Source organism: Chinchilla lanigera, unplaced genomic scaffold (genome assembly GCF_000276665.1).
Source record: "Chinchilla lanigera isolate Chin_1 unplaced genomic scaffold, ChiLan1.0 scaffold00018, whole genome shotgun sequence".
NCBI lineage: Eukaryota > Metazoa > Chordata > Mammalia > Rodentia > Chinchillidae > Chinchilla > Chinchilla lanigera.
Genome location: NW_004955419.1, coordinates 27,750,368 through 27,775,393, shown reverse-complemented (window position 1 = coordinate 27,775,393; position 25,026 = coordinate 27,750,368). Strand labels below are relative to the sequence as shown.

Here is a 25,026-nt window from a genome sequence, read left to right as displayed (position 1 = left end):
TAAACATGATTCCAGTGCCTGGGATAAAGTAGTTTAGGGTGTCACTTCCTTCCCTAAATGAACATGAAAGCAAGTTTTCTCCCCTCCCAGGGTTAAATGAGAATACCCGAAAGACAGAAGTAGGATAGAAGTAGGATAAACTCAATAGAAGGGTAAACTCCTTAGAGGTAGGATAAACTCAATAGGTTGATCAACAGCTACTCAAACTTGAAAAATGCTGTTTTCCATTTTGATCCAGAATTTGGAAGAATTATCCAGCCATTAACATGAAGGTCTATGGTAGTAGGCCCCTCCAGGTACAGAAAACATCAAATTCCTACAGTTCACTGTTTATTCTTATATGTCAGGGCATTTTCCAGCAATAGCTCCTCACTGCCTCCTGTCTTGATGATCAAAGTAGTCCCTAAAAATCTTACCAGACTGATATAGTGATGTATCACCATCCCTGTTTGTTTCTTTGATTGAGTCTAGTTCAGTCAGCTTTGACCTTTATTGAAAGTTCTTCCTCCTGCCCCAGTCTGGGATTTATTTTGGTCTCTTACTCCTTAATTTGTAGCTCCGCTACTTTTGAATCTACCTTCCATTCAGCTCCCAGAGACCTGACATTCTGCCTAACCAGGCCAGCTGGACTGCAACAGAAATTTGCTCTTGAGCCATATCCACAGTTACTACTGAAGCATTACTTACATTGTGGTAGTTTTGAACAGGGCCAATCTAAATTTCCTTTATTTAAATATAAAAATTTGTTTCAAAATTGATTGAACTAAAAATCACATTTTTTCATATGTCAACTCATGGCCGCACACAGTACAAGTCTTGCGGTACATGTCATCTTCTAAATTTTCCTCTGGCCCATACTCATGTTGATGAGCAATTGTTTCTCTTTTCCACACACTGCTTCTCACCGCTCGTCGCAATTCTAAGGAGAAAAGAAAATATTTTCAGTGGAATCTAAAAATAAGTCCCCTCAGGCTTTCAGTTATATTTATGTGCATTTAAACAATACATGGCTTAATTTCATAATCAAAGCTGATCACACAAACTAGACAAGCTTTCTTTTCGACGTCACCTGCTCAGCCTCTGAAATAGTCGTTGGAGAGATTCAGAGATGGGTATGTGGATCAGAAGTATCACACAAGAGAAAACGGTGCCACAGAGGAGAAGGGGAATCGGCTGAGACAAGAACGAAGGGAGTATCTTTAAGTTCCATACTTCCAAGTCCAGAGCCACTTACGTTAAGAGGCAAGTCAAAGTTTGCTAATAAGCAAACTAGAAAGCCAAAAACTCTACCGCCATATGTGGATGTATTTTCATCTGAAAAATTGCTTATGCAATTGACCTTTAAATCTATTAAGTTCTTTATTTTATAAAATGAGACCATTATTTTAGGAGAGGAGTTGTCAATAATTATTACAAAGTCAAACCCAAGAATAAAAATCAGAATATTAAGAACAGGAAAGAAATGCAGAGATTTAATGTCATTGTTTTGCAGGCAGGGAAACCAAGCAAAGACAGTATGTGAACCCAGGTTATCTCATTCTAATGTTTGGAGCTTTGTGTGCTACATCATTTTGAAATCATTCTACAAAAATATTTGTTAGATGCTTTAAAAAGCAGCTTAAGGCAGTGACATTTTAAAAGGGTATAGTGTATATTAGCTGAGGAAATTGAACACTTAGTTCTCACTGGAAGTAAGTTGGTATTTCTCAGTTTCTAATGAAAAAACAACATTAACTTTGTACATTTCTATCCTCATTAGTAATACATCAAATTGACTGTTTTTGACAGTGGCAGTACCTAAGAGTGTTTTGATAGCTTTCACAATCTAAACCATAAAAGTCAGCATACACCAAGTAATCACATATTTTCCTCAATCCATTATAGGTTTACCACAGGGTCAAAATACTACTTGGAGCTGGGCATGCTGCTACACATTTGCAGTCCTAGCACTCTGGGAAGCTAAGGCAGGAGGATTATAAATTCAAGCCCAGACTTGGTGACTTAGCAAGAACTTTTCTGAAAATCAAAAATACAGAGGGGCTGGGAATGAAGGCCCTGAGTTTAATCCTCAGTACCACCAACACAACAAAACACCAAAACACTACTTGGATCTTTGTATTTTCTGGCTGAATATATCATGAGGATAAAAGCAAACGGGTATGTACCAGGCATATTTCTAAGCACTTTAAATGTATTTAATTCCCATCCTTGAGATGGAGTACAACTATTACCCTGGTTTAACAGATGAGAAAACCAATGTAAAGAAGCTGTAAACTGTCCAAAGTCACTAGCTTGTTGGCAGAGGCAGTAGAGTCTGGGTCCACATTCTTTACTAAGATGTACTGCCTTTTGCATCCCCAGAGTGTAAAAAGCACTTTCAGATTATTGTCAAGCTTCAGTGTGTAGAGTTTTAGTTTCCACCTGGGGAAAAATCAGGTTCCTCCAGATTCTCACATGTATTTAGAATCTAATCTTTGGTCCTCCAAACTTTATGATTTTTTACTCTCTCATGAAGAATCCTAGTTTTTCTGGATGCAGTTTAAATACCCTTTTCCTTTCATTTTATTTTTCCTTAAGATATTTTATAATAACTGATGCTGACCATAACTGCAGAGATGCCTCCTGGTTTGACATAATGTAGGAAGACATTTCCTGTTTGAGTTCTAGTAGCTGCTTTTCTACTTTGTTCTGATGTAAGGCATCCTGGTAACTTCCATCATAATACGCCCACTGAGAAAGCCCCTCAAAGCTTAATTGCAGCCTAATCATACTAGCATCTCTGTCAAATTGATTATGTGTACTTAGGTGGAAAGGTAAGAAAGAAAAATTAGCTTAACACTAAAATACAGCAAAAATGTAGCTTTCTAGCCATAAGAACCTAAGGTTTTACACTGACTTTTTTCTTCCCACTTACAGTTAGTCTGCCAAGCTACATACAATAAGTAGAAAGCCATACTGTATTACTAGACATTCCTGTGAAAACTTGTGCTACAAAGGAAGAAAGTACAAGTTGAGTATCCATTTTCTGAAATGTTTAGGATCAAATATGGCAGGTTTTCTGGAATATTTGCATATGCATAATGACATAGGCATCCATACAGGATGCAGGGAGTCCCAACAGTAAGAAGGGATCCCTTCAGGAAAGACAGCAACAGTGATGGGAAATTCATCATACACAGAGCCTTTGATCAAGTTACTTCATTAAGGATAATGGCAGCCGGGTTTCTCATATCAGAGAAGGGAGTTATAGATAAAAATAGAATGAATCCTGAAATTGTGGACTGGAACTTGATATACTAGTGTGAACTCAGGTTTTTAATTTGTACTGTACATTGTATATACACACAAACACGCAGACACAAATACAGTATTTCATGTCAGGAAGCAGAAGGCAGTGCTCAAAAAATACTATCAAAGGACACAAGGGCTAGTTTAAAGAGATTTCCATAGGGCCAAATATGAGATAATTTGAGCACCAAAATAAAAATAGAAACTAACCAAATGCCATTGCAAGAATAAGAAAGTAATGACTCTACACCAATAATAGGTGGGGGAAAAGATACTGTAAAAACACCAATATCCAACTAGGTAAATATGAGGGGAGTATTAGGGTTAGAAAAACAATCCTGTAACCATCATACTAAAGAATGATCCACGTAGAACCATCAGTAGAAGGATTCTAGTCTAGCAGAACAGGATGTTCACATTTTTGCGTGTCAGATTAAAAAATCAAAATCACTACCACTGAGAGTAAGACACTGTGCTTCCAGATGTGAGGGACTAATACATATGATTATCCCTGTCCTCAAATGGATTCAACCAGCCAGGATTCAACCAGCAAGAAATGGCAAAAAAGCCCCAAGTGAGAAATGCTATTTCTAAAGAGGGTAGGGGAAGAAAAGAGATTTCTTCAAAAATGTCAATGTCAAAAAAATACTAGGACTAGGAAAATCCAGAACAGAGTTTACAGAGACTTGGTACCTAAAGCCAATATCTGATCCTAGACTGGCTCCTTTTCTCAAAGGAAAGCACTACAATGGACATTACTGGGTCAGCAAACAAAACTAAAATATGGATGGCTGATTAGATAAAAATACTAAGTTTTAAATTTGCTAGCTAATGTAACTGGTTATGTTAAGAGCTACCCATACCGGGAAATACACACTGTAGTACTTGTGAGGGTGGTGATATATACAATTTACTCTGGAATGGTTTAGAAAAGGGGTAAAGGACAGTGACACAATTTACTTGTGAGTGGTTTAGAAAAAAAATAGGTGTACAGAGTGCATACAAAAATGGTGCAGATGGCACAAACTACTAATCACAGATCAGTCGGGGTAAGGGATGTAGAAGTGGTCCTGTGTTCTTAGTGTCCTAGCAATTTCCTGTAATTTGAAGTTTTTCCAAATAAAAAAGTTTTAAGAAAAGGAAACTAACTTGATGGAGATTCCATTGACTGAACTTTGGACAGTTTGAGTATTAAGTAATAACAGGAATGAACTGCAATACTTGTTCTATTAGTTCAAGTGATTATTTAAAAAAAAAAAATTAAAAAGGCCAGAGGAAAAGTTCTCTGTGAAAGAAACCAAATAATAATTGTACAAGAGTGACAGGAACAACAGCGGCTGCCTGGCAAGCACGAGGTCATGAGTTTAATTCCCGGTACCAAAAAAAGAGAAAAGAAACAGAAAAATCACCATTTATATCCACCCTACTAAACTGACTCAGGTAAGACTCATCCCCTTATATTAAAAACCTTGAATAAACCATAAGAGATGAAGTATTACATGTCAAGTTTTTTTATTTAATTAGGAAAAAGGATATCCTTACAATGGAGAAACCTAGCAGACACCACAATAACCACACCATCCAACTGTCCATCACCCCGTGAAGAACTGACAGCAGGCCTCCTGATGTGGCGCACTAGGACTACCACTTAGGAAGCACTCCCCCCAAGAACATTCCACTGTGAGCAAAGGCTGTCACAAATCCATGTGCAGGCACTGGTGCACAACAGCTGGCCTGGGCCAGCGCCTGTGTACGAAGGGTTACAAAGGCTGAGGGAGTAGGTTAAAAGAGACAGTTGCTGTTCTTTGTCCTTGAATGGCCCCTGGATCCAACAGCTAAAAAGCTATAAAGGACACTGACACAACTGGGGAATGTTAAATACAGATTATATATTAGGTAACTGCTTTATAGTAATGTTAAATTCCTGAGTGTGACACTGTAGTTATAAAAAAGAATGCCATTATTTAGGAGAAACCTGCTGAAGAATTTAAAGAATTACAATGTCTGCAAATAACTCAAATAGCAAAAGTTTAAGACAGTAAACATAGCAAAATGTCAACACCTGATAAACATTTAAAAAATAAACTGTGTTTTTTGCACTCAACAATTTAGGAAAGGAGAAATCAACTCTGTTGCTGAGACTAAGATGGGTACAAAGGTGAGCTGGCACAAGGGTGGGAAAAGGTCTGAGGCAGCCTTGGGAGCTAAGGGCCTGGGAAGGTGCACATCCAGGGAGACTGGAGATCAAAACAGTGGCTCACTAGGGCATAGCCTCGTGGTTCCCTTAGCCCAAGATGTCACAACACAGAAAGCCAGTACCTAGAGAGTACCCCTACTGCAAGTGTACGAAAGCATTCATGATCCAGTCAGCACTGATATCCTCAGCAACTGCTTATAGCTTTTTTTTTTTATTTTTGAGACAGGGTCTCGCTATGCAGTTCAGGCTGGCCTTGAGCTCACTTTGTAGCCCAGGCTGGTCTCGAACTTGCAACGATCCTCCTTCCTCAGCCTCCCTAGTGCTGGAATTATAGGCATGCACCACCACGCCCCGCCTGTTTATACTTTTACTCAAAGAGATTTCCCCCTAAATCCTTAATATTTTCAGAGAAAAAATATATATACCACCCTGAAATTTGACTTTAATATCAATTTTGCAAAAGAGGCCATATGCAAAGAAACCAAATGTCTATGATATAAACTTATTTATATAAGAATTAACTGAGGGAAACAAGATACTTCTAAACACTGGATGGGAGTGCAAGAAGTACTGACTTGAGGGTGCCCCTTATTACCTGGAAGGAGACAAGTATAAGAAAAGACATAATACACAAAGCTTGGATCTTCCTTTGTCCTCCATGAACTAAAGCATGGTAACAGGAAATAGTGTTCCTCAAACTCCTGAGAAGCCCCAAAACAAATACAACCACAGCCCCAGGATGTACAACATCCACAAACTTAGAAGGAACCTCAAAATGGGATTTTCTCACCCATCTCCTGTGAAGGAGGTGGATAATGACATTGAAAATTAGTTCACCTTCCTTCTTTCAGAAGGGTGACCTCTATCATTACTAAGAGTAAGCTTAATTTAACTTGGAAGAAAAGTGTCATCTCTACCTCATTTGTGGAAAGGAGTTATGCAAACAAAACGTATGCATCTGCACCAAAACAAAGTTCCCATCAAATATGGAGGCCAAGGCATACTGCTTTTTTTTTTTTTTAACTAAGTTAAACTGAGCAGTAGGGATCCTACCATTTCTGTGTCTGCCTTGGATACAAGACACAAATCTGTCCATTTATATATACCTTATACTATTCTATACTATTTAAATTGTTTTATATAGTAAGCTCAAGTCTTGAACTGCTAAAGTAGATCATATTCTAAAAGCAGATAAATGTAATCTCTTACCTTCCCATAAAGAAGTAAACTTTGTCAGCTTCTTTGTGGATCAAAAGCAGAAGACCAAGAGGAACCAGGTTCCAATTTCTTTTCACTAAAAAACCTTTAGACTTGCTTCTATTCCTCTCTGTTCTGAGCCTTCTGAGCAAACTGCACAGTCAGCTCGTCTCTAATCTCTAGTGTCTACTCCACTCTCAGCCCTCTGTGGCCTAGTCAGGAGGACAGGAGCATCCACCAACCTCTAAAGTGAATCAACAAGAAGAAGCCATAATTAAAGAAGGCATCACATTGACCTCTCCACACTGCACACCAGAAGACAATGGAGTCACACTCATAAACCCAGAGAGATGGAATCCAGTCATATTCAAAAAAGAAAGAAAGCCCAAAAAACCAGAAAACCATTTGTTTTTGTAGAGACTTGGAAAATAAACTACTCATGTAACCACTTTGGTAAGTTTCCCCAAAACGCATGCTTCATTTAAATAGAAATGAACTAAAATTCAGAAATAAATCCTAAGAGGTCTAACTTCACAAAAAACTTCAGGATGAAATCTGAACTCAAGGATAATGAAAATCTGTAATAGTTCATGTAGTGATTAACAGCAGCTATTTAATATAATGGGGGAAGCCCGTTATATTCAAGTTTTATTTCTTTAAAAATTCCCACGATAACTGTATAAATCTTTTTTATTTGTTTTTTTTGTTTTGTTTTGCTTTGTTTTTTGTTTTTCTTCCGGTACCAGGAATTGAACTCATGACCTTGCGCTTGCCAGGCAGGCGCTGTGCTGCTGAGCTAAATCCCCAGCCCCTATAAATCTTTTGTAAAAGGTCTATTCACACCAGCATTTAATATATATTGAATCTCTATAGAAAAAAAACTTGAGATAGAATGGATTCCATAATCTTTTTTTTGTTAGACAAACCATAAGAACTGAGTTACCATTCGATGACATTTTGATTATAACACAGAATTAGTGTAACAAAAAATTACACACACCCCTTTTTTTAAAAGATTTCATTACTTTGTACATGTTTCTAATTAATACTTATGCTCTTATCCATATGTTATTATCTACATGAAAATACCATCTGAAGAGCAGTTTAAGGAGGCAGAACAGTGGGAAGAGCTGAGATAGTTTTGGTAGCTGGGTTAACGGAAAACCCGGCCTAACCTCCATGTCCTCCTCCTTCACAACCCTTACTTTGCCTTTTTGGTTTTTCTCCGGTACCGGGAACCGAACTCACGACCTTGCGCTTGCCAGGCAGGCGCTTTTGCCACTGAGCTAAATCCCCAGCCCACAACCCTTACTTTGCCTTTTTATTACTTTATTTCCCCTTTATCAGCAGCAACCCTTGCTGCTGGAAGAGAAGAAAGGCTGGCTATAGAGCCCTACAAAGATTAAAGAAAAGGCCTATTTTCAAGAAATCTTTCCAAATCCATTTGGTTTCTGGTGGGTTTCTATGAATACTGTAACACAACAATGGCTAATTTGGGGAAAATTTTTAAGTGAAATGCTCTTTTTATGTCATAGTTTGGCCCCAGGAAACCTCTGCACAAAGCCATAAAAGTGTACTTACTTTCTGATTCAGAAATTGATAAGTAACCTTGATTTACATAATGATAAATAGAAAGATGTTTTACATATCATCTGTCTTGTTAAACTTCATAAATGGCCAACAATGCTGTCATTTTTACAAAAAAGATGATAGCATTTCAAAGTATGACAAAACAAGTGTAACTATGAAAAATGACTATACAACTTCCTATAAATATCTTGTTTCCTGATCAAATTTGTTTAGTAAATAGTATTTTTAATGGTCCCCACTGATATCAATTTCAGTGGGATATCAAAGCTTTTTCTGTTTCATGTCTTATGAAGATTTTGGAAGGAGAGAAAAAAAATTTTTGGCCAGGCATGGTGGCGCATGCCTGTAATCCCAGCACAGGAGGCTGAGAGGCAGAAGGATCACAAGTTCAAGGCCAGCCTGAACTATATAGTGAAACCCTGTCTCAAAAACAAAAACAGAAACAAAAACATTTATGACTCTTTGGGCTTCTCTTTTAGAGGAAGACGTTGCACTCCTGCATTCATCATTACTATAGTACCCATCATGGTCCAGTATGATCTGAGTTTCTCTCTTGACAAATGGTGACTCCAGCATTTATTATTTTTTTTTATTTTTTTATTTTTTGGTTTTTCTCCGGTACTGGGAACTGAACTCACGACCTTGCGCATGCCAGCCAGGCGCTTTTGCCGCTGAGCTAAATCCCCAGCCCCTCACTCCAGCATTTATGTTAGCACTGTGCCTGGCACGGGTCAACAATAGATGCACAGATGGATGGGAAGGGAGATGGTCACGGATGAATACATGGCCAAATGAATGCAGAGATAAACAAGGGAATGGAGAGCTGCGTGCAGGGACAGATGTATGGACAAAGGAATGGCTGCACAAATGATGGTCAAGAAAGCCTGGTTCCAGTCCCAACTCACGTAACAAGCCACCCCACCTTTCTAGGTCTTTCAGTCATGTATAAAATAAAAGTGATGAGACTAGCTGACATCAGAAAGTTCCCTCAAGCTGCTAAATTAGATAGACTAAGGATGCAGTGTTTTTGTTGTTATTGTAGTTTGTTTTTCTTTTTCTTTTTGGTCTTTTTGAGACAGGGTCTCATTATGCAGTTCAGGCTGGCCTTAGCTCACTTTGTAGCCTAGGCTGGTCTTGAACTCACAAGGATCCTCCTGCCTTGGCCTCCCAAGTGCTGGGATTACAGGCGTGAGCCACCGCGCCCAGCCTGTTTTTCATTTTAATCAACTAGAAAGTTTTGCAGGTAGCTGTTTAAAAAAAAACCACTATTGATCCTATTTAAGATCTAACTGATAGCAAATCCTTGACTAAGGAACTATTATTGACCTTAACCTAACACTATTCTGATATGTAAATATGGCTTACATGCTCTTTTTTTTTTTGAGACAGTTTCACCATGTAGTTCAGGCTGGTCTTAAACTCACTCTGTGATTCAGGGTGGCCTCAAACTCGCAGTGATTCTCCTGCCTTGGCCTCCCAAGTGCTGGGATTATAGAAGTGTGAAACTGTGCCCAGCTTACATGCTCTTTAGAAATGCACTGTTATGAGACTTGGGCTGAGAGCCTCAAACCCCAACCTACTGAAGGCAAATTTAAGTCATTTAATTTCCAACCTATGAAAAAAACCACCTTTCAACCAACTGGTGATATGATATCTTTAATGAGAAAGAATCTAGCTAACAGCTTTTTGCTAAGTGGTAAAACACAATCCTTCACGACATAAAATGTAGCCACTTACCTTTTACTTTTTTATCAAACTTCTTCTGTTTCATTTTTTCTCGGTTTTCTTGCCTCACTTCCTTTGCTTCTTCTAGTGCTTCCTGACTACCCCAAACTTCAAGAGACCGCTTCACAATCTACAACACAGTCCACGTTTAAGTTACAGTGATTCAGAGTGGCAAAATATCATTATCAAACCCATAGAATGATTTAATTCAAGTATAAATGTGTACTAATTTGAAATTTGAAATTTAAAAGGTTGAAAATATTAGTAAGAAATGACTAATAACACATCTATCTCAACCTAGCAACCCCCAGTAACGTTGCTGGATTACAGTATATAGTATACATAGAAAAGTTGTCCTCTGGTCATACTGCTGTCACAGTACAGAAGGATCCATAGAAGAAAACAGGGTCACTAAGCTTGATAAATTCCCAGGCTCACCAACAAGTCTGTTGACAGATTAGCCACATCAAACCTAAATACAAGGCCATCTCTGAAAATCAACTAAGGAAACCACCAGTTACCACTTCTTATTTGCTCATGGATCAACAACTGTTTCCATCCACCTGACTAACTTCTGTTCTACAGAATATGAACTTCTTTAAAATCAACTTTGGTACCTAAGTGACCTAAAAAGTCTTCATTCTAGTTTCAAAACTTTGCATTACATACCTTTACTTTTCCTAAGAAAATAGTTACACAATAAGAAAACTTCTCATGATATGTTAAGGGGACCAAAATTTCAATCCAAATAGCCAAACTCAAGTTTCTTAACATAAAGCGATATACCTGTATTTCACAAATTCTAAGACACAGCACTTTCCACAATTCAGTATCCCTGGAAATGTTGCATTACTGATGTGTTTAAGGCTACTTTCACAATAGTGAACCAAAACATGGTTTAGAAGAATTGGATTGAATGTAAAAGTTCAAGAATAGCTTAGTAACTCTTTTTGTCGTGCATTTTCCTTGTTATGCATGTATGAACATGATACAGTATATGACAAAACTATACTGAAATCTACTGGTACTGTTTTAATAAATGTAAAAACCACTAAGTGATAAGAAAACTTGGGTTGGTTTATGAGCAATTAATTCTGTAGTCCTTTTTAATGGTACAGAAAATAAATGGTGGGAAAAAAACAAAAGAAAATAAATGGTGAATCTTTTCTTCCCCCTTCAATCCTGAGGATTGAACCCAGAAAACACTGAGCTACATCCTCAGCCCGCTGATTTTTTATTTTGGGACAGGGTCTTGCTACGTTTCCCAGACTGGTCTCAAAAGTGCAATCCTTGTGCCTCAATCTTACAAGTACCTGGAATCACAGTCACCATGCCTGGCAAAAGGTGAATCTTCTAATTGGCAGTTTGATATTTATGGAATTTAGTACATAAATATTTTATTTTACAATGTAGTTTAATTATTTTGCTTTGTTTTACAATGTAGTTTAATTATTAAAAGATGGGGGATTTTTAAGCATATTCAAATTGCAACTGTGTTCTAAAGAATAGTTCCCAATATTTGGATGTACTGGCACAAAAATGAAAACTGCAATATTCAAACTGCTCTGGAGTAGATACAGGAAGCTGACTGGCTCTAGGCAATATGCCTGGGCACTAGCAGTCCCAGCCACTAAGTGGTAACTGTCATGACACACCTGTCACTCATTTGTGGCAAGAGCAGTTGTGAAGCTCTGCTCTGAGATATACTGGAGTTACACAGAGGCTTAATGGCTTTCCAGACAGTATTTCCCAAATAGACAGATTTTAGGCATTTGTGAAATTTCTGAAATTTAAATATTTTTAAAGATTTCTTTCGCTTTGTGTTTTTTGGGGGTGCGTTTTTTGTTGGTTGGTTGACTGGAAGAGGACAGGGAGAAAGTGAAATAACATCTGACTCCTAAATTTTTTTAGTTTCAGAATTATATTACTCGTATCACTGACCAGCGACATATTTATCTCAAAGTGCTACAGCAAAAAGCAAAAGGAGAAAACACTGTGTTATGAAATGTCACTTCATATGACTAAGATGCATGTGCAAACAAAAGGAAAAGAATCCTTTCTACTCTCTGTAAGCAAATACAGAACTAATTATAACCAATTTATGATTAAAAATTCACCTAAGCTGTCTAAAATTCATGAATACAACTTATTAGAGACCTGTAGTTTTAAGTAGAGTTTCATATCTCCCCACTGTGAATGATGAGGATTCTTCTTCACAATAAACTTAAGAGCTGGTTCTCTTTTTTCTAGATCACAATCTTTTAGAAGGTATTCTTGCTTTGCTTCTGTTTTGGTAATAAGCTTATGTTTCTCATCAGGATCTCTGAAAAGAGGGTAAGTCCATTACATTAGGTATTTTAAACAAACTAAGCTTTCAAACAGTCCAGCAACCATAGGGCATAAAACTTTCAGAGAGACACAAAACACATTTTCCTGCCTGCAACTCTCAGGTTCAAATTAGTAGCATAAAAATTCTAAAGAAAAGTACTTTATCTTTTACTTACTCTAAGAAGTTAAATTACTAACAGACCCACGGCATTAACATTTTAAGAATTTCTTGTTAAGTCTCTCTTATTTCAGAAGGAATTTGAAATGATTTGGTAGAGAAAATATAAACAAGAGCAATGACGCAATGAGAAAGAAAATGTAAATTAAAGCAGAAGGACAAGATGGGCAAGAAATGAGGAATATAAACTTGCTAGCGCCAGTCTCCTTAACACAGCTGAGTTTCCAGCTGCCTCTGAGTGTTCTCAACAGCTAGGTTAAAGTGGAGACAGAGTCATTACACAATTCTTCTCACCTCTGCTCTCCATCTGTACGTCAGGTTCTGTTCAAGGCACTCAGAATACAGCCTTGTTTTTAATGAGGAATAAATCAAGCCTTATTTTAATGAGGTTTTCATTCTAATTAGAAGTCAATAAACAAATACTGTGATAGGTCAAACTTCTTCAAGAATATGGAGCTCAATGAAGGAAGAGAAAGTTTCAGATACAAGCGCAATCAGAGGCCACCGAGGAAGGTCATCTGGGCAGAGGCTGAAGAAGTCTGAACAGCAAAGAAAACCTTCCTTGCCGAAGGAACCTGTGCAGAGGCGGAGGGGAGGAACCTACTTTGCAACCGAAGCACATACACAGCTGGTGTAACCAGACATTCAAAGCAAATGATGAGGTTGGGGATATAGCTCAGCAGCACAGTGCCTGCCTGGCAAGCACAAGGTCCTGTGTGCAAGTCCTAGTACAAAAAAAAAAGCAAATGATGGTGCGTGGTGGGAGGGAAAGGCTGACACATGGGGGCTTGTGGGCAGCAAAGACATCCTATGCTCACAGGAATCAGAACCCACTTACAGTCTTCAGCAAACTGCTGTGTGGAGGAGGCTCTAAGTGAAAAGTGGGGAGGGCGGACAGAAAACACCGCAGCAGCCCCAGCCATGGTGACTTAGACTAACGCAGGAGAGAGGTGAGGCGTGGATGGATTCAGGCTATGGCTTGAACACAGAGTTCGATGGACTTGGAATTACACATAGAACAGAAGAGCTGCAGCCAATGAACAAAGCCAGACTTTCCTGAACGCTAAATACTAAAGGGGTCACTAACACAAGTCGGGAGGAAAGAAATCAAAAGGTTCTTTCAGAGGATTCTATCACAAAACCTACCTAATGGTGGGATTAACTTTAAGAAAGGTAAATAAGGCCAGGTGTGGTGGCTCAAGCTTGTAATTCCAGCACTCAGGAGGCTGAGGCAAGAGTATCACTGGGAGTTTGAGGCCAGCCTGGGCTACAAAGTGAGTTCAAGGCCAGCCTGAACTATATAGTGAAACCCTGTCCCAAAAAGACAAAAAAAAAACACCTAAATAATTGAATAATATAAATGAAGAGCGAGGACTTGTAGATTATACTGTATTAAAATCCGAATCTTCAAAGGAAACAGAACGGACTCCTGTGTTCCAATGTTTAACAAAAACAATGTGGGAAATACACTCACACAAGACCTGGCTGAATAAACACTAGGAATAGAATCACATGCAATGAGAAGGAGGTTTCTGAGGTGATATATAAAGGGGATAAAGGTAAAAAGAAGAAGAAGAATAAACAGAAAAGTGGTTTTCCCCCATCCGTTCTCTTTATGAGGGGCACAAAAGGTGACAAGAGTGTTCTGAGCTCCCCTCCCCTCACTAAAGACCAATACCCCAATGGGCTAGGATAAGTAAATAAGAGACAGGGCCGGGAAGACAAGAGTTAGGAACCAGCCACTGAGAGATGCGGGGGAAAGAAAGGGCAACTGAAAGGAAAAGGAAATTTCTTTGGCAGAACTGGCCACATCCTTTCTGTTTAATGGGATACATCATAAACTCTGGTAAGCACTGGCTTCCTGTGTTTCCTTGGCAAAATGGAAACCAGAGATTTTAGGAAAACTTTAAAATAAAAAACATAAGAAAATATAAAATCCAAACATATGCAATCACTGTTTTCCCTTAAATTTAAACATAAGCATTACATTTCAGTAATTAAGAACACCATCTGAAAGCAATTAAGTACCTGCAGTTATCACAAGTTGCCAAATCAAAGTGATTCATAAGATAGGAATCCATAAATTCTTTCCCACATTCTTCACATATTGTATAATCAAATTCCATAACTGGTCCTAAAGAGAGACAATTGAATTCCTTAAGTTTCCTTTTTTGTGACTAGAACAATATATTTTCCTCCATTTTACTGGCTTATCATTGTATGTCTTATGCCAGACACAAATATCTTTAAGAGACAAAATAAAACATTGATTAAATAATCTTATGTCTAAAAATAATCTTTAAGAGGAAAAAAATAAAAGTAACATGAGAGAAGAAAGAACTATCCACGCAACAAGTATTTCTGAACCCCAACCATGTGCACGATACTAGTGTTAGTGTTCTCCTGCTGCTGTAAGAAATGATCACAACTGGAGTAATTTAAAATAATTTATCATCTCAGTTTAGCAGTCTGATGGGCCCAGTGGGTCAAAATCAAGGCGTGTGCAGGGCTGCGTTCCTTTCTAAAGACGCCAGGGGAGCACGGTTCCAGCTCCAGAGGCCGCCTGCATTTCTTGGCCCTTCCCCCGCCACCTTCAAGTCAGCAACAGCACTTCTCACATCGCATGGCTCGCTCCTTCCCTAGCCGCGGGGTTACCCGGGATGATCTCGCCTCTCAAGGTCTTCAACTGTATTTGCACACCCCCTTTTGCTTTAACTAATATTCATAAATCTCTTGGGATTAGGATGCAGACATCTTTGGGGGTCATCGTTCTGCTTACTACAATACTGAGAGTACTTCACGTTAATCCTGGAGTAGGAGACAGAGAAAGAATCTGCTTATGACAGCAGAGACAGGGTACTAACAGATAACAAGAACTACAAAGAACAAGGCGACAGGAAAGAGTTAATACAGAATTCCCTTCTAAATGGGAAAATTATTTTTCCCTCCATCCCACTCCATACTAACAGAGCAAAATTCCCTCTTTCTGTAATCTCAATTACTGGATTATAAACTCTTATTTTAGCCATGTACCCTCAACACCCAGCACAGAAACTTCTCTAGGCAAGGTAAAAACTAGATGTTTTAAAATGGATGTGAAATACCTTGTGAGGACCTTAATTCTTTAAGAATTAGTTCTGGCGTGTCTGAACATTACTAGTAAGTCTCTAGGACAGTGGTGGCAAACCTATTGCAGGCGTGCCAGAGAGGGCTGTTTGTTATGATTGAAAAGCTCTAAAAGGTTTGCCATCACTGCTTTAGGATGTTTGCTACAGTGAGGCCCCAACCTTGAGAACTACTGTAATTTCCAGTGGGAAGAAAGGAGTTGACACTTGTTCACTCTCCTACATATTCCTATCAGTATGTTCCTTTACTTTCCTCCAAAACAAGAACATCTGTCACTATCCCACCACTCCTTCGTTCTTTTGAGATAGGGTCTCACTAAGCTGTTCAGGCTGGGCTCAAACTTACGATCTTCTTGCCTCAGCCTACCTAGTAGCTGGGATCACAGGTATGACCAACATACCTGGCTTCAACAATTTCTTTTCTTTTTGTTTTTGGTGGTACTCAGCCTGGATTGAAACTAGGGCCTTTGCAAGGAGCAACATTCCCGCTCCTCATGCACTTTTTGAGACAGGGTCCTTTTAAGTTGTCCAGGTTGGCCTCAAACTTGTGACTTTCTGATTCCTAAAGTGCTGGGATTACAGGCCTGCACCAAGCCTGGCTTCCACAACCATTTTATAAAAGAAAAGTATGACATGCTCATTTATATCAAAATAGCCTCACAGAAAATACACGGAATTGTTGCCTGTGTGGGGCAGCGAGTGTTTAATGGGCACAGAGTTACAGTTGGGAAGATACAAAGTTCTGGAGACACATGGACGGTGGTGACTTGCTCAACAGAGTGAGTGAACTTCCTACCACTGGGCTGCAGACTTTGAACAGTTAAAATGGTAAAACTATATGTTATATATTTTACCTTGTACTTAAAAAAAAGACAACACCAACAGTGACGGACCTCACTGCTACACATTCTCTCCACGTGGTGCTGTCCCTGTGGGGACTGCACGCCAACTGAGGCTGTGGCCCTGGGTCAGCAGCAGCAGCTTCCACTCCGAACTGGCCAGACACAAGTTCTTGGCTCCATCTCAGACCTACTAACTCAAAAGCAGCTGCAGGGGTGGAGCCCAGCAATCTGTTTTGACAAAAGCTTCCTGTTGATTCTGATGAAATACCGTTCTTCCCTAAAAGTATTTGATAGGCTTTACTTTATAAGAAGCAAAACTTAATTGACCTAAATAAATTTTTGTTTCTCAGCTGTGCTACAGAAACAGACTAGCTTGCAAAATTAACAATGAAAAAGTTATAAAAGCATTAACTGCTCTTTTGGGTTTTTTTGTTTTTGTTTTTGTTTTTTCTTTGACACAGGATCTCATTAGTATGTAGTTCAGTCTGGCCTTGAACTCCTGGGGATCCACCTGCATCAGCCTCTTGAGTGCTGGGATCCCAGGCGCATGTCACCATGCCCATCTTTTGCTCCTCTTTTCTTCTACCCTATCACTCAGCCACATAAAGATGCACAAGCAGCCCTTGTGCAAAGGCCTCTGGCCACAGAGGAGAGGGATGCCCAAAGGGGTCCTGGCCCAGGCTATGTCATCCCCAAGAAAGCAGAACTTTCTAATTGTCACTCAAAGGGGACACACTGCCTAATTTGCACTAATTCACTACCAGTGTTCTATGTGCAAGCCACAGCTCCACATCAACGTATGCATAACAGCTACACACATATGTTAGTCAAGACACTACACTGGGTTCTCAACAGATATTTGCTTAGTGACCTATTAAATGCAAGCACAGGGTTTACAGATCATGGTAGATTCATCAATCTACAAAAATATAATCACCTTGAGCCTTCAATATCCACAAAATCACGGGAATTTAAAGGCTTGTCATTGAGTACATTCCCTCCTAATGCAGGGCTGCTTCTCCACATTTTTGCAGTTGGGTGGTATTGGTAAAGTCTTTCAATCTCTGAATCTCTAGTGCATCACTATTAGACAGCAGCAACCCATGAGGCTGGGAAATTCATTTATTTCAGAATCACTGCGAGCTTACATGATGTATATACCAACACTCTGTAAGTGCCACACACTAAATATACGCAGGGTGCACCTTTATTATAATGAGTTGAAACCTCCTTCTCTGTAATTGTCACCACAGTTTCAATTCTTCCCTCCAAAGAAAAATCACGTAAGTATAACATTTCTACCCCAGAGAAGTACTTCTAGCATTTGCAAGTAGCTGGAAGCAATTTCCAAGTTAAACCTAACCAATTTTGACAAGTGTCCTTCTATGTCAATTTTAACGTCTCATTCTGATCACCTTACCTTGGACCCTACATACTTGCCTATATTCCTCTTAAACTATGCCACCTAAAATAAGCACAAATATTTTAATCCTTCAAGCTTCAGCTTGCGAAAACAACAGTTTAGACATACACAGAAGAGAACATGGCTAGCTGCTACCTTGGTGAACACATACTTCTGCTGCGGTTTATTAAGCTACTATGTTTACCCTGCTCTCAAATTTAGGATCAAATAAACCTTTTTCATCCATCTCAAAATGTGAAAATACCCTTACCCTGAGGGTATACATATACAAGCTATAATAAAAATATGTAACATATATTTACATTTTTAAAATTTGTTACAGTGAAAGACAATGCCATTAATCTCCACCCCGAAATACTGGCCCACTTCAAACACACTTATCCCATCATTCTTGTCACTTTCTGAAGCAGTTCTGGAAGTCCTCTTGTATGAGTGTCTTTTCACGGTGTGATTAAAAAAAAAATACAGTCATCCAGTGGAAACGTAGGCTTGTAAAAACATTATGCTGCGCCCTCATGCACCTTATTCACAGGATCTGGCACTGTGAAATTTCTGGCTCTTCCCCAAAGTCAAAACACCATTAAAGGCAGATGTTTTGAATCAATGAAAGACATCAAAACAGCTACAACCATACAACTCAAGGCAATCACTACAGGGGACTTCTACAACTGCTTCAGAAAATAGCAAGAATGATGGGAGTGTGTTTGAAGAGAGGGGAGTACTTTGAGGGAGATTAATGGCAATGTCTTTTACGTAATGTTTTAATTTAAATATCCACTGTATATTTTGTCATATGTAATTGACTTACTGAAGCATTAACCTTATAAAATAGATATCTTTCTTTTTATCCCATGCCTCACTATCTTTATTTCGTAAACTTCTTTTTCTCCAAACATAAATCAAAGAATGTCTTAAATTTTATCTCTTGGGATTCTGGCCCCTCATTTCAGCTAATCAAGATAATTTTTTTGTTTCTTTTTATTTGTGCGATGGGATCTCACATATTACCCAGGCTAGTCTTGGCCTCCTGCCTCGGTCTCTGGAGTAGCTGGGACCACAAGTATGCCTAAGTTTATCAAGATAATTTTGAGGGTTTATTCTCTCCCTCAATATATTGACTGTCCCTACCTATTATAAGACAACAGAAAATATCAACATTAAAAGTTAAATAATCATTTCCATATGTAAGGGTGTTTCCATTATTTTTTTTCCCTTTAATTTACTAACAAAACCACCAAACATTACCATTCTCATAAAGTTAAATGGCTCACTGATGACAGTAACTATAGTGTTATTTTAACATCAACTTCCAAAGAATTATGCATATTATATAAAGTAACCAATCTAGACACTCATTTCCTGAAAAAGTGACAGTTTACCTGGTTGATGAACAATGTTTCCAATTTTATGTTCTTCTTCTTCCTCCTCTTCCAAAATAAAGCCCCCTTCTGTGTCAATTATTTTGGGGGCCACTTTCACATTTGTCATGCCTAGAAATAGTAAAGAGAAGTGGTCATCAGCTGAACTAGGTAAAACCATATGTTCTCTTATGCATAAACACGTACTTTCTTCAAATTTATTACCTATCAAATAAGACAAATGTTTTATATCTAGATGCCCCCCAAATCCTCATGTCCTCATAGGTGGGGCTTTGGAGAGGTGACTGGGTTAGGAAATACAATGCTCATCGGTGGATTAGTCCACTGTAACTAACTGTGATGTTGGGAGGTTAAGCCCGCCAGAGGAGATGAGTCACAGGGGGCGTGATCTGGAAAGGTACATCTCCTTCCTTCCTCCTTGGTCTCTCTCTGTTTCCTGCCATGTGCCAGGAAGGTACTTTTTCTCTGCCATGCCCCTCTGTCATGCCATGCTGCCTGACAGCCAGCAGATTATGAACTGAAACCTCTACAAATTGTGAGATAATTTTCCTCCTTTAAATTGTAGGTGTCGGGTATTATATCTCAGGGATGAGAAAGTAACGAGGTAACAAAGATATCAATATCACTACTTCTCTCAACATTGTATTGAAGGTCCCTACTAGGGCAACAGGGCAAGAAAACCAAAGAAACACAAAGACTAGAAAGAAAGAAGTAAAATGGTACTCATGGGTCAATAATGTGACTATGTATGTAAAATACCCACAAGAATCTACAATTACAACAGCTAACAATACTCTCAGAAGAGATGTATAAAATCTCTATAGTGAAAAATCTCAGAATATTAAAAGAAATCAAAGATAACCTGGGCCAGGGATAGAGCTCAGTGCAATAAGCGCCTGCCTGGCAAGTGCAAGGTCCTGAGTTTGATTCCCAGTAACAAACAAACAAAAAAAGATTAATAACAAAGATAACCTAAATAAATGGATAAATATACCACATATGCATTTTAAGCCTTGATGTATTATAAAAATGTCAATTCTTCCCAAATTTATTTAAAGGACCAAGGTGATCCCAGCCAAATCCCCAGAAGTAGGGCCTGCTTGTGGGAGAGGGGGTACTCATAACCTGGTTCCAACATTTATATGTGACTAGAACTTACAGCAGCCAAGATAATCTAGAAAAAGAAAACTGGAATATTTATATAACCAGACTTATTTCAAGAATTCTTATTTCTTTTATTTTGAGACAGGGTCTTGAGAGTTGCCTGCACTGGCCTTGCCAACCGACTGCATGAGCCTCTCAGGTGGCTGGGATTACAGGTAGGTGCTACCATGTCCGGCAAGAAGCTTAATACTGGTTTTTGCTCTATTTTATACCCACTTTGTTCCATAGCCATGTAGTACAGATTGCATGCACGCATGGGAAAGAATTAACCAGTGCAAATCAACCTTTACCAGTTATGTAAAAATTGGGTGTTAGAGACTTAGCTGAAATCTTGGGAAGTATCTAACCTAACTCACTTGCTTTTTAAGAGAAGGAAATAAGGCCTTCTCTATAAAACCCAGGATCACTCACATGGCTACAAGAAATCTGAACCACAACTCAGGTCTCTGAACTCTAAGATATATCTGAAATTTAGCTCCTGTTAGGAACAGGAAAAACACCACTCAAAACACCTCTGATTCCAGACATCGGTTCCCCGCAGACACACAATTCTCCAGTGGACACTAACTAGGAGTTCTACAGTTCAATTCTGACGCTGTCTACCTGGAATCAGGTCCCACAGGTTGAGGACTCAGTCCCTAAGGCAGCCCCACTGCAGATGCTATAAAGCAGGGTTCCCAAGACCCCTTCCTTGGGTTCTGTTAATTTGTCACAGTAACTCACAGAATTCAGGAAAACCTTTACTTCCCTTTCCCCATTTATTAAAAAGCTCCTTAAAAGGATACAGATAACAGCCAAATGAAACAATACACTGGGTAAGGCAGGTCTGAGCCAGGAGCCAGCACAGTAGCTTCCTTCCCCATGGAGTTGAGGTGTACCACACTCCTGGCACCCACAATTCCAGACTCCCAGAGGTCTAAGCAGATATTTAGCACAAACCACATTGTACAATTTGGCCTCAGTAAGCTACCAGCTTCCAAACACTGAAACACTCCAAAATCTGAGTTCCCAGATATCAAGCCTGCAAGCAGTCCTTTCTAAGATAGCATCTCAGGGCTGCTCTGTTAACTCGCTTCAGTACGACAGACTTAGGAAGGCAGTGAGCACCCATGACAGCCTATGGCAAAAATGATAGTAGTAGTAATAACTAGCATTTACCAAATGTTAACTTTGTACAAGACAATGTCAAAATCATTTTAAGAGGATTATTTTAACCAGAACTAACAGTGAGAAAACAGGATAAGCCTAATTGGGGAAACATCTATTTAAGAATTGCCTTGAGGGTTTACAGGTGGGAGAAGCAGAAAGAAAAGTGATTCATTAGTAACAGCAAACAATGATTGGAGAAGGGAACACTGCAAAATAGGTAACAAGCAGATTTAAAATTCTTAATTCAAGGGCTGGGGATTTAGCTCAGCGGCAAAAAGTGCCTGCCTGGCAAGCACAAGGTCGTGAGTTCAGTTCCTGGTACCGGAGAAAAACAAAAAAAATAAATAAATAAATTTAAAAAATAAAACTCTTAATGCATAAGTCTTTTCATGTAGAACTCTGGAGATGGTGAATGAAGTCAGAGGTGGAGTATTCAGAGAGGATATATTCATTTCTCCCAGAAGAGCCAAAGTTAGACCTTCCCAACACTGCATCATCCAACCTTGTCTCATTATCAAGTATTTTCTAGATTTGTCTGTGATATGGATCTATTTGGAACTCGAACTCTGCAGAACTTGCCAGGCTGTTGAAAACTGGGTGGGCCATTTACAACTCTAGAAACTGCCAGTAAAGAGTGCAGGGTTCAAGGTTTTATCCACCAATGTTTACACAGCTACATGGAGCATGTGAGAGTAACTCTGGATATACCTAACTCTCAAAGACTGTACTATGATCAAGGAAGATAATGAAAATCACTTCACACACTCTAAGGCATTACACAAATAGGCTTTTTAAATGACTTGGCAAACTTCTTTAAACCTGATTTAGTTGAAAGCAGATTCTCTGCCTATACACAGTTAAGGATAAAATTTTGCACTCAGTATCAACAGAGCAAATCTGATGGCAATTATGAAAGGAAGCTTTACATTGTATACAGCCATAAAATAAACAGGCAGTTGTTTAAGAGTGGGTTAGTGCAGGGAGCACTTTGTTGAGGAAGGAAGGGATGTTTGAGAAATGAGACTGAAAGGCAGAGGCATTCCCGCCTTTCACCCAGTCAAGAAGGATCCGAGCACCAGTGAGTAACACGCTTGTGTTAGGGGCTTGAGATAGAGAACGCGACACAAGACCACGGTATCTCCACCAAGACGCCTCCGCTACAGTGAAGAAATCACTTGCTTCATTTGCTCTCAAAAGAGCCAAGATTTCCATAAGGTACCGAGGGCAGAACCATACATGTGCTGGAAAGGTAAGGAGCTGGGTTACTGATAGGGAGAAACAAAGAAGTTCGGAGAAATACAGGAGTCAGGTGAGGGAAAGGTGCTTAGAGTTTATCATGTGGGCAACAAAAAACTATGGAAGGGTTTCAAACAGGAAAAGGAAAGAGTTGTGTGTTGGGCATATTGGCATTCAAAGAAAAAACTAGGAAGCTACTGCAACAGTCAAAGAAAACATGATAAGAGGCACAAATAACAATGGAGAAAAGGGAACAGTCCTAGAAATCTGTAGGTGTAATCTGAGTGAATTACTTCCAAGAGCAATGCCAACAGACAGACATATGGTTGACAGATTTTTTTGTTTGTTTGTCTGTTTGTTTTGCGGTACTGGGGATCAAACTCACGACCTTGCACTTGCCAGGCAGGCGCTTATGCCACTGAGCTATATCACCAGCCCGACAGATTTTTTTTTTTAAATGACAGACAGCTAAGGGTTGCCCTGTCCGTCCGATCCCACTGTGAGATGCCCTGAGTTCCTGATGAACAGAAATACATCGTTTTCCTTTTCTAGTCTCAGTTACCAGTAAAACAGATACCAAACTCTTCCTTTTATTTTCCCAGGACGGCTGTGAGAATCCAACAGGATAATCTGAAAAGCAAGTGTGGAGGCCTTAGAGGTTATTTTTAGGGCCAGACGTGGTGCCGCACGCCTGTAATCTCAGCACTCGGGAGGCTGAGGCAGGAGGATTGCGAGTTCGAGGCCAGCCTAAGCGCAAGGTCGTGAGTTCGGTTCCCGGTACCGGAGAAAAACCAAAAAAAAAAAAAAAAAAAAAAAAAGAGGTTACTTTTAGCCACAAGAGGGCAGTAGCTCACGTTTCTTGGTCGTCTCCAGGAAAAAGACCACTCAGAGGCTTTACTTGGGCGGATGAACCAGGGAGCGTGTAAGATTTAAATGGGTCACAGGTCTCTAAAGGCTTTGCAGAAGGACCACCCCTGGGGCTGGCAGAAGCGCAGCAGACTGAGGACAGAAAGGGAAGGTCTGGGAAGCCGAGGTGCTGACGGGCACTGCCAAGAAACCCCTGCCAGGGCGGCTGCAGCCCAGGCGGAACCGAGTCAGGGGCCTGGGCTCCACCGCGGAGCCACCCTGCGACACCCCACCAGGCCTGCGGGCCGCATTCCTCCCGGGCTGGGCGGGACGTGCGCACACCGGGGAGCTGGCGCCGGCGCGAGCCCTCAGGGACCAGGAAGCTGGGGGGCGCCGCCAGAGCCCAAACCTCCAGTAGCCGCAGCCGCCGTCGCCGGGTAGGGCCGGGCCGCTAGCCGGGCCTGGCGCAGCATCAGCGCCCGCTGCCGCTTCCGCTCGATGCTCGCGCGAACCGAGGCCGGCAGCTCCACTGGCTGCTCTGAGGCCGCGGGCTCCGGCGATACCTCCTCGGCCGCCGCCATCTCCAAGCTATCCCTTTGTGCTAGACGGAGCCCACAGCTTGGCCCAGGTGCTGGCACAGTCCATGGCCTCAGGGAGCGAGTGCGCCTGCGCAGTGAGGGGGCGGGCCGGAAATGGGCGGGAGCGGGCCGGAAATGGGCAGGGGCGGAGCCTAGATGTGAATAGAAGTTGGCTGCTCAACTAAAACCTGGACGCAGAGTTGGAGGTGAGGTGCTGTTTTAGGTCCTGGTCATCTTTTACATGGGAGTATCGCTTAGTGGTTCAGACCCATAAGATTAAATCCGAGCTCTGGTGCAATCTGTGATCTTTGGCAAGTTGTTTAGCCAGATTTCAGTTTCTTTGGTAATAAAATGATGATTATGGGGTCTCTTCCAGGGTCGTGGGAGGAATTAAATTTGCCAGCACCATGTCTGGCACAGAGGGAAAGCTTCAAACAGTGATAGCAGCGAGTAGTAGTGGTACCAGCTGCAGAGATAGACACATAACTTTGTTGGACACATGCCCTAGGGTACAGAGCTTTAGTTTTGAAGACCTGAGTTCAGATTTTCACTTGCTGTGTGACCTAGGCAAATACAGTACCTAGTACTAAAGCTAGCATGGAAGAGCTTGGCTGTCTTTTCCATGGAATTTTCCTGACGTGTGTATGAGCTGCTGCCAGATAGTAGAGCTGGACTGGGACCAAGTAACCTGACTTCACAGAAATGTTGCAAGTAGAACCAAAGAAATACCGTATGCTTTTCCAAACATGTTTACTTTTTCCTTGTTATGTAAAACTGAAAT

General features: G+C 40.2%; 1 protein-coding gene across 2 annotated transcripts; it reads right to left on the bottom strand.

The window, feature by feature from the left end:
* Window positions 1-476: 476 nt before the first annotated feature.
* On the bottom strand, window positions 477-24,352 carry Xpa (xeroderma pigmentosum, complementation group A). 2 transcript variants are annotated; one of them, XR_260670.2, is made up of 7 exons: window positions 24,077-24,352; window positions 19,273-19,383; window positions 14,532-14,637; window positions 12,155-12,320; window positions 10,010-10,127; window positions 6,695-6,926; window positions 834-919 (listed from the first exon to the last, which is right to left on the bottom strand). XR_260670.2 is itself a non-coding variant. In XM_005382841.2 (6 exons), exons 1-6 carry the CDS (start codon window positions 24,246-24,248, stop codon window positions 771-773), a joined length of 822 nt encoding a protein of 273 aa, XP_005382898.1. In that variant the 5' UTR covers window positions 24,249-24,351; the 3' UTR covers window positions 477-770. The 2 variants fall into 2 exon arrangements, 1 of the variants encoding a protein (XP_005382898.1); XM_005382841.2 differs by lacking the exon at window positions 6,695-6,926 and having other exon boundaries at window positions 477-919; window positions 24,077-24,351.
* Between the last annotated feature and the right edge of the window lie 674 nt (window positions 24,353-25,026).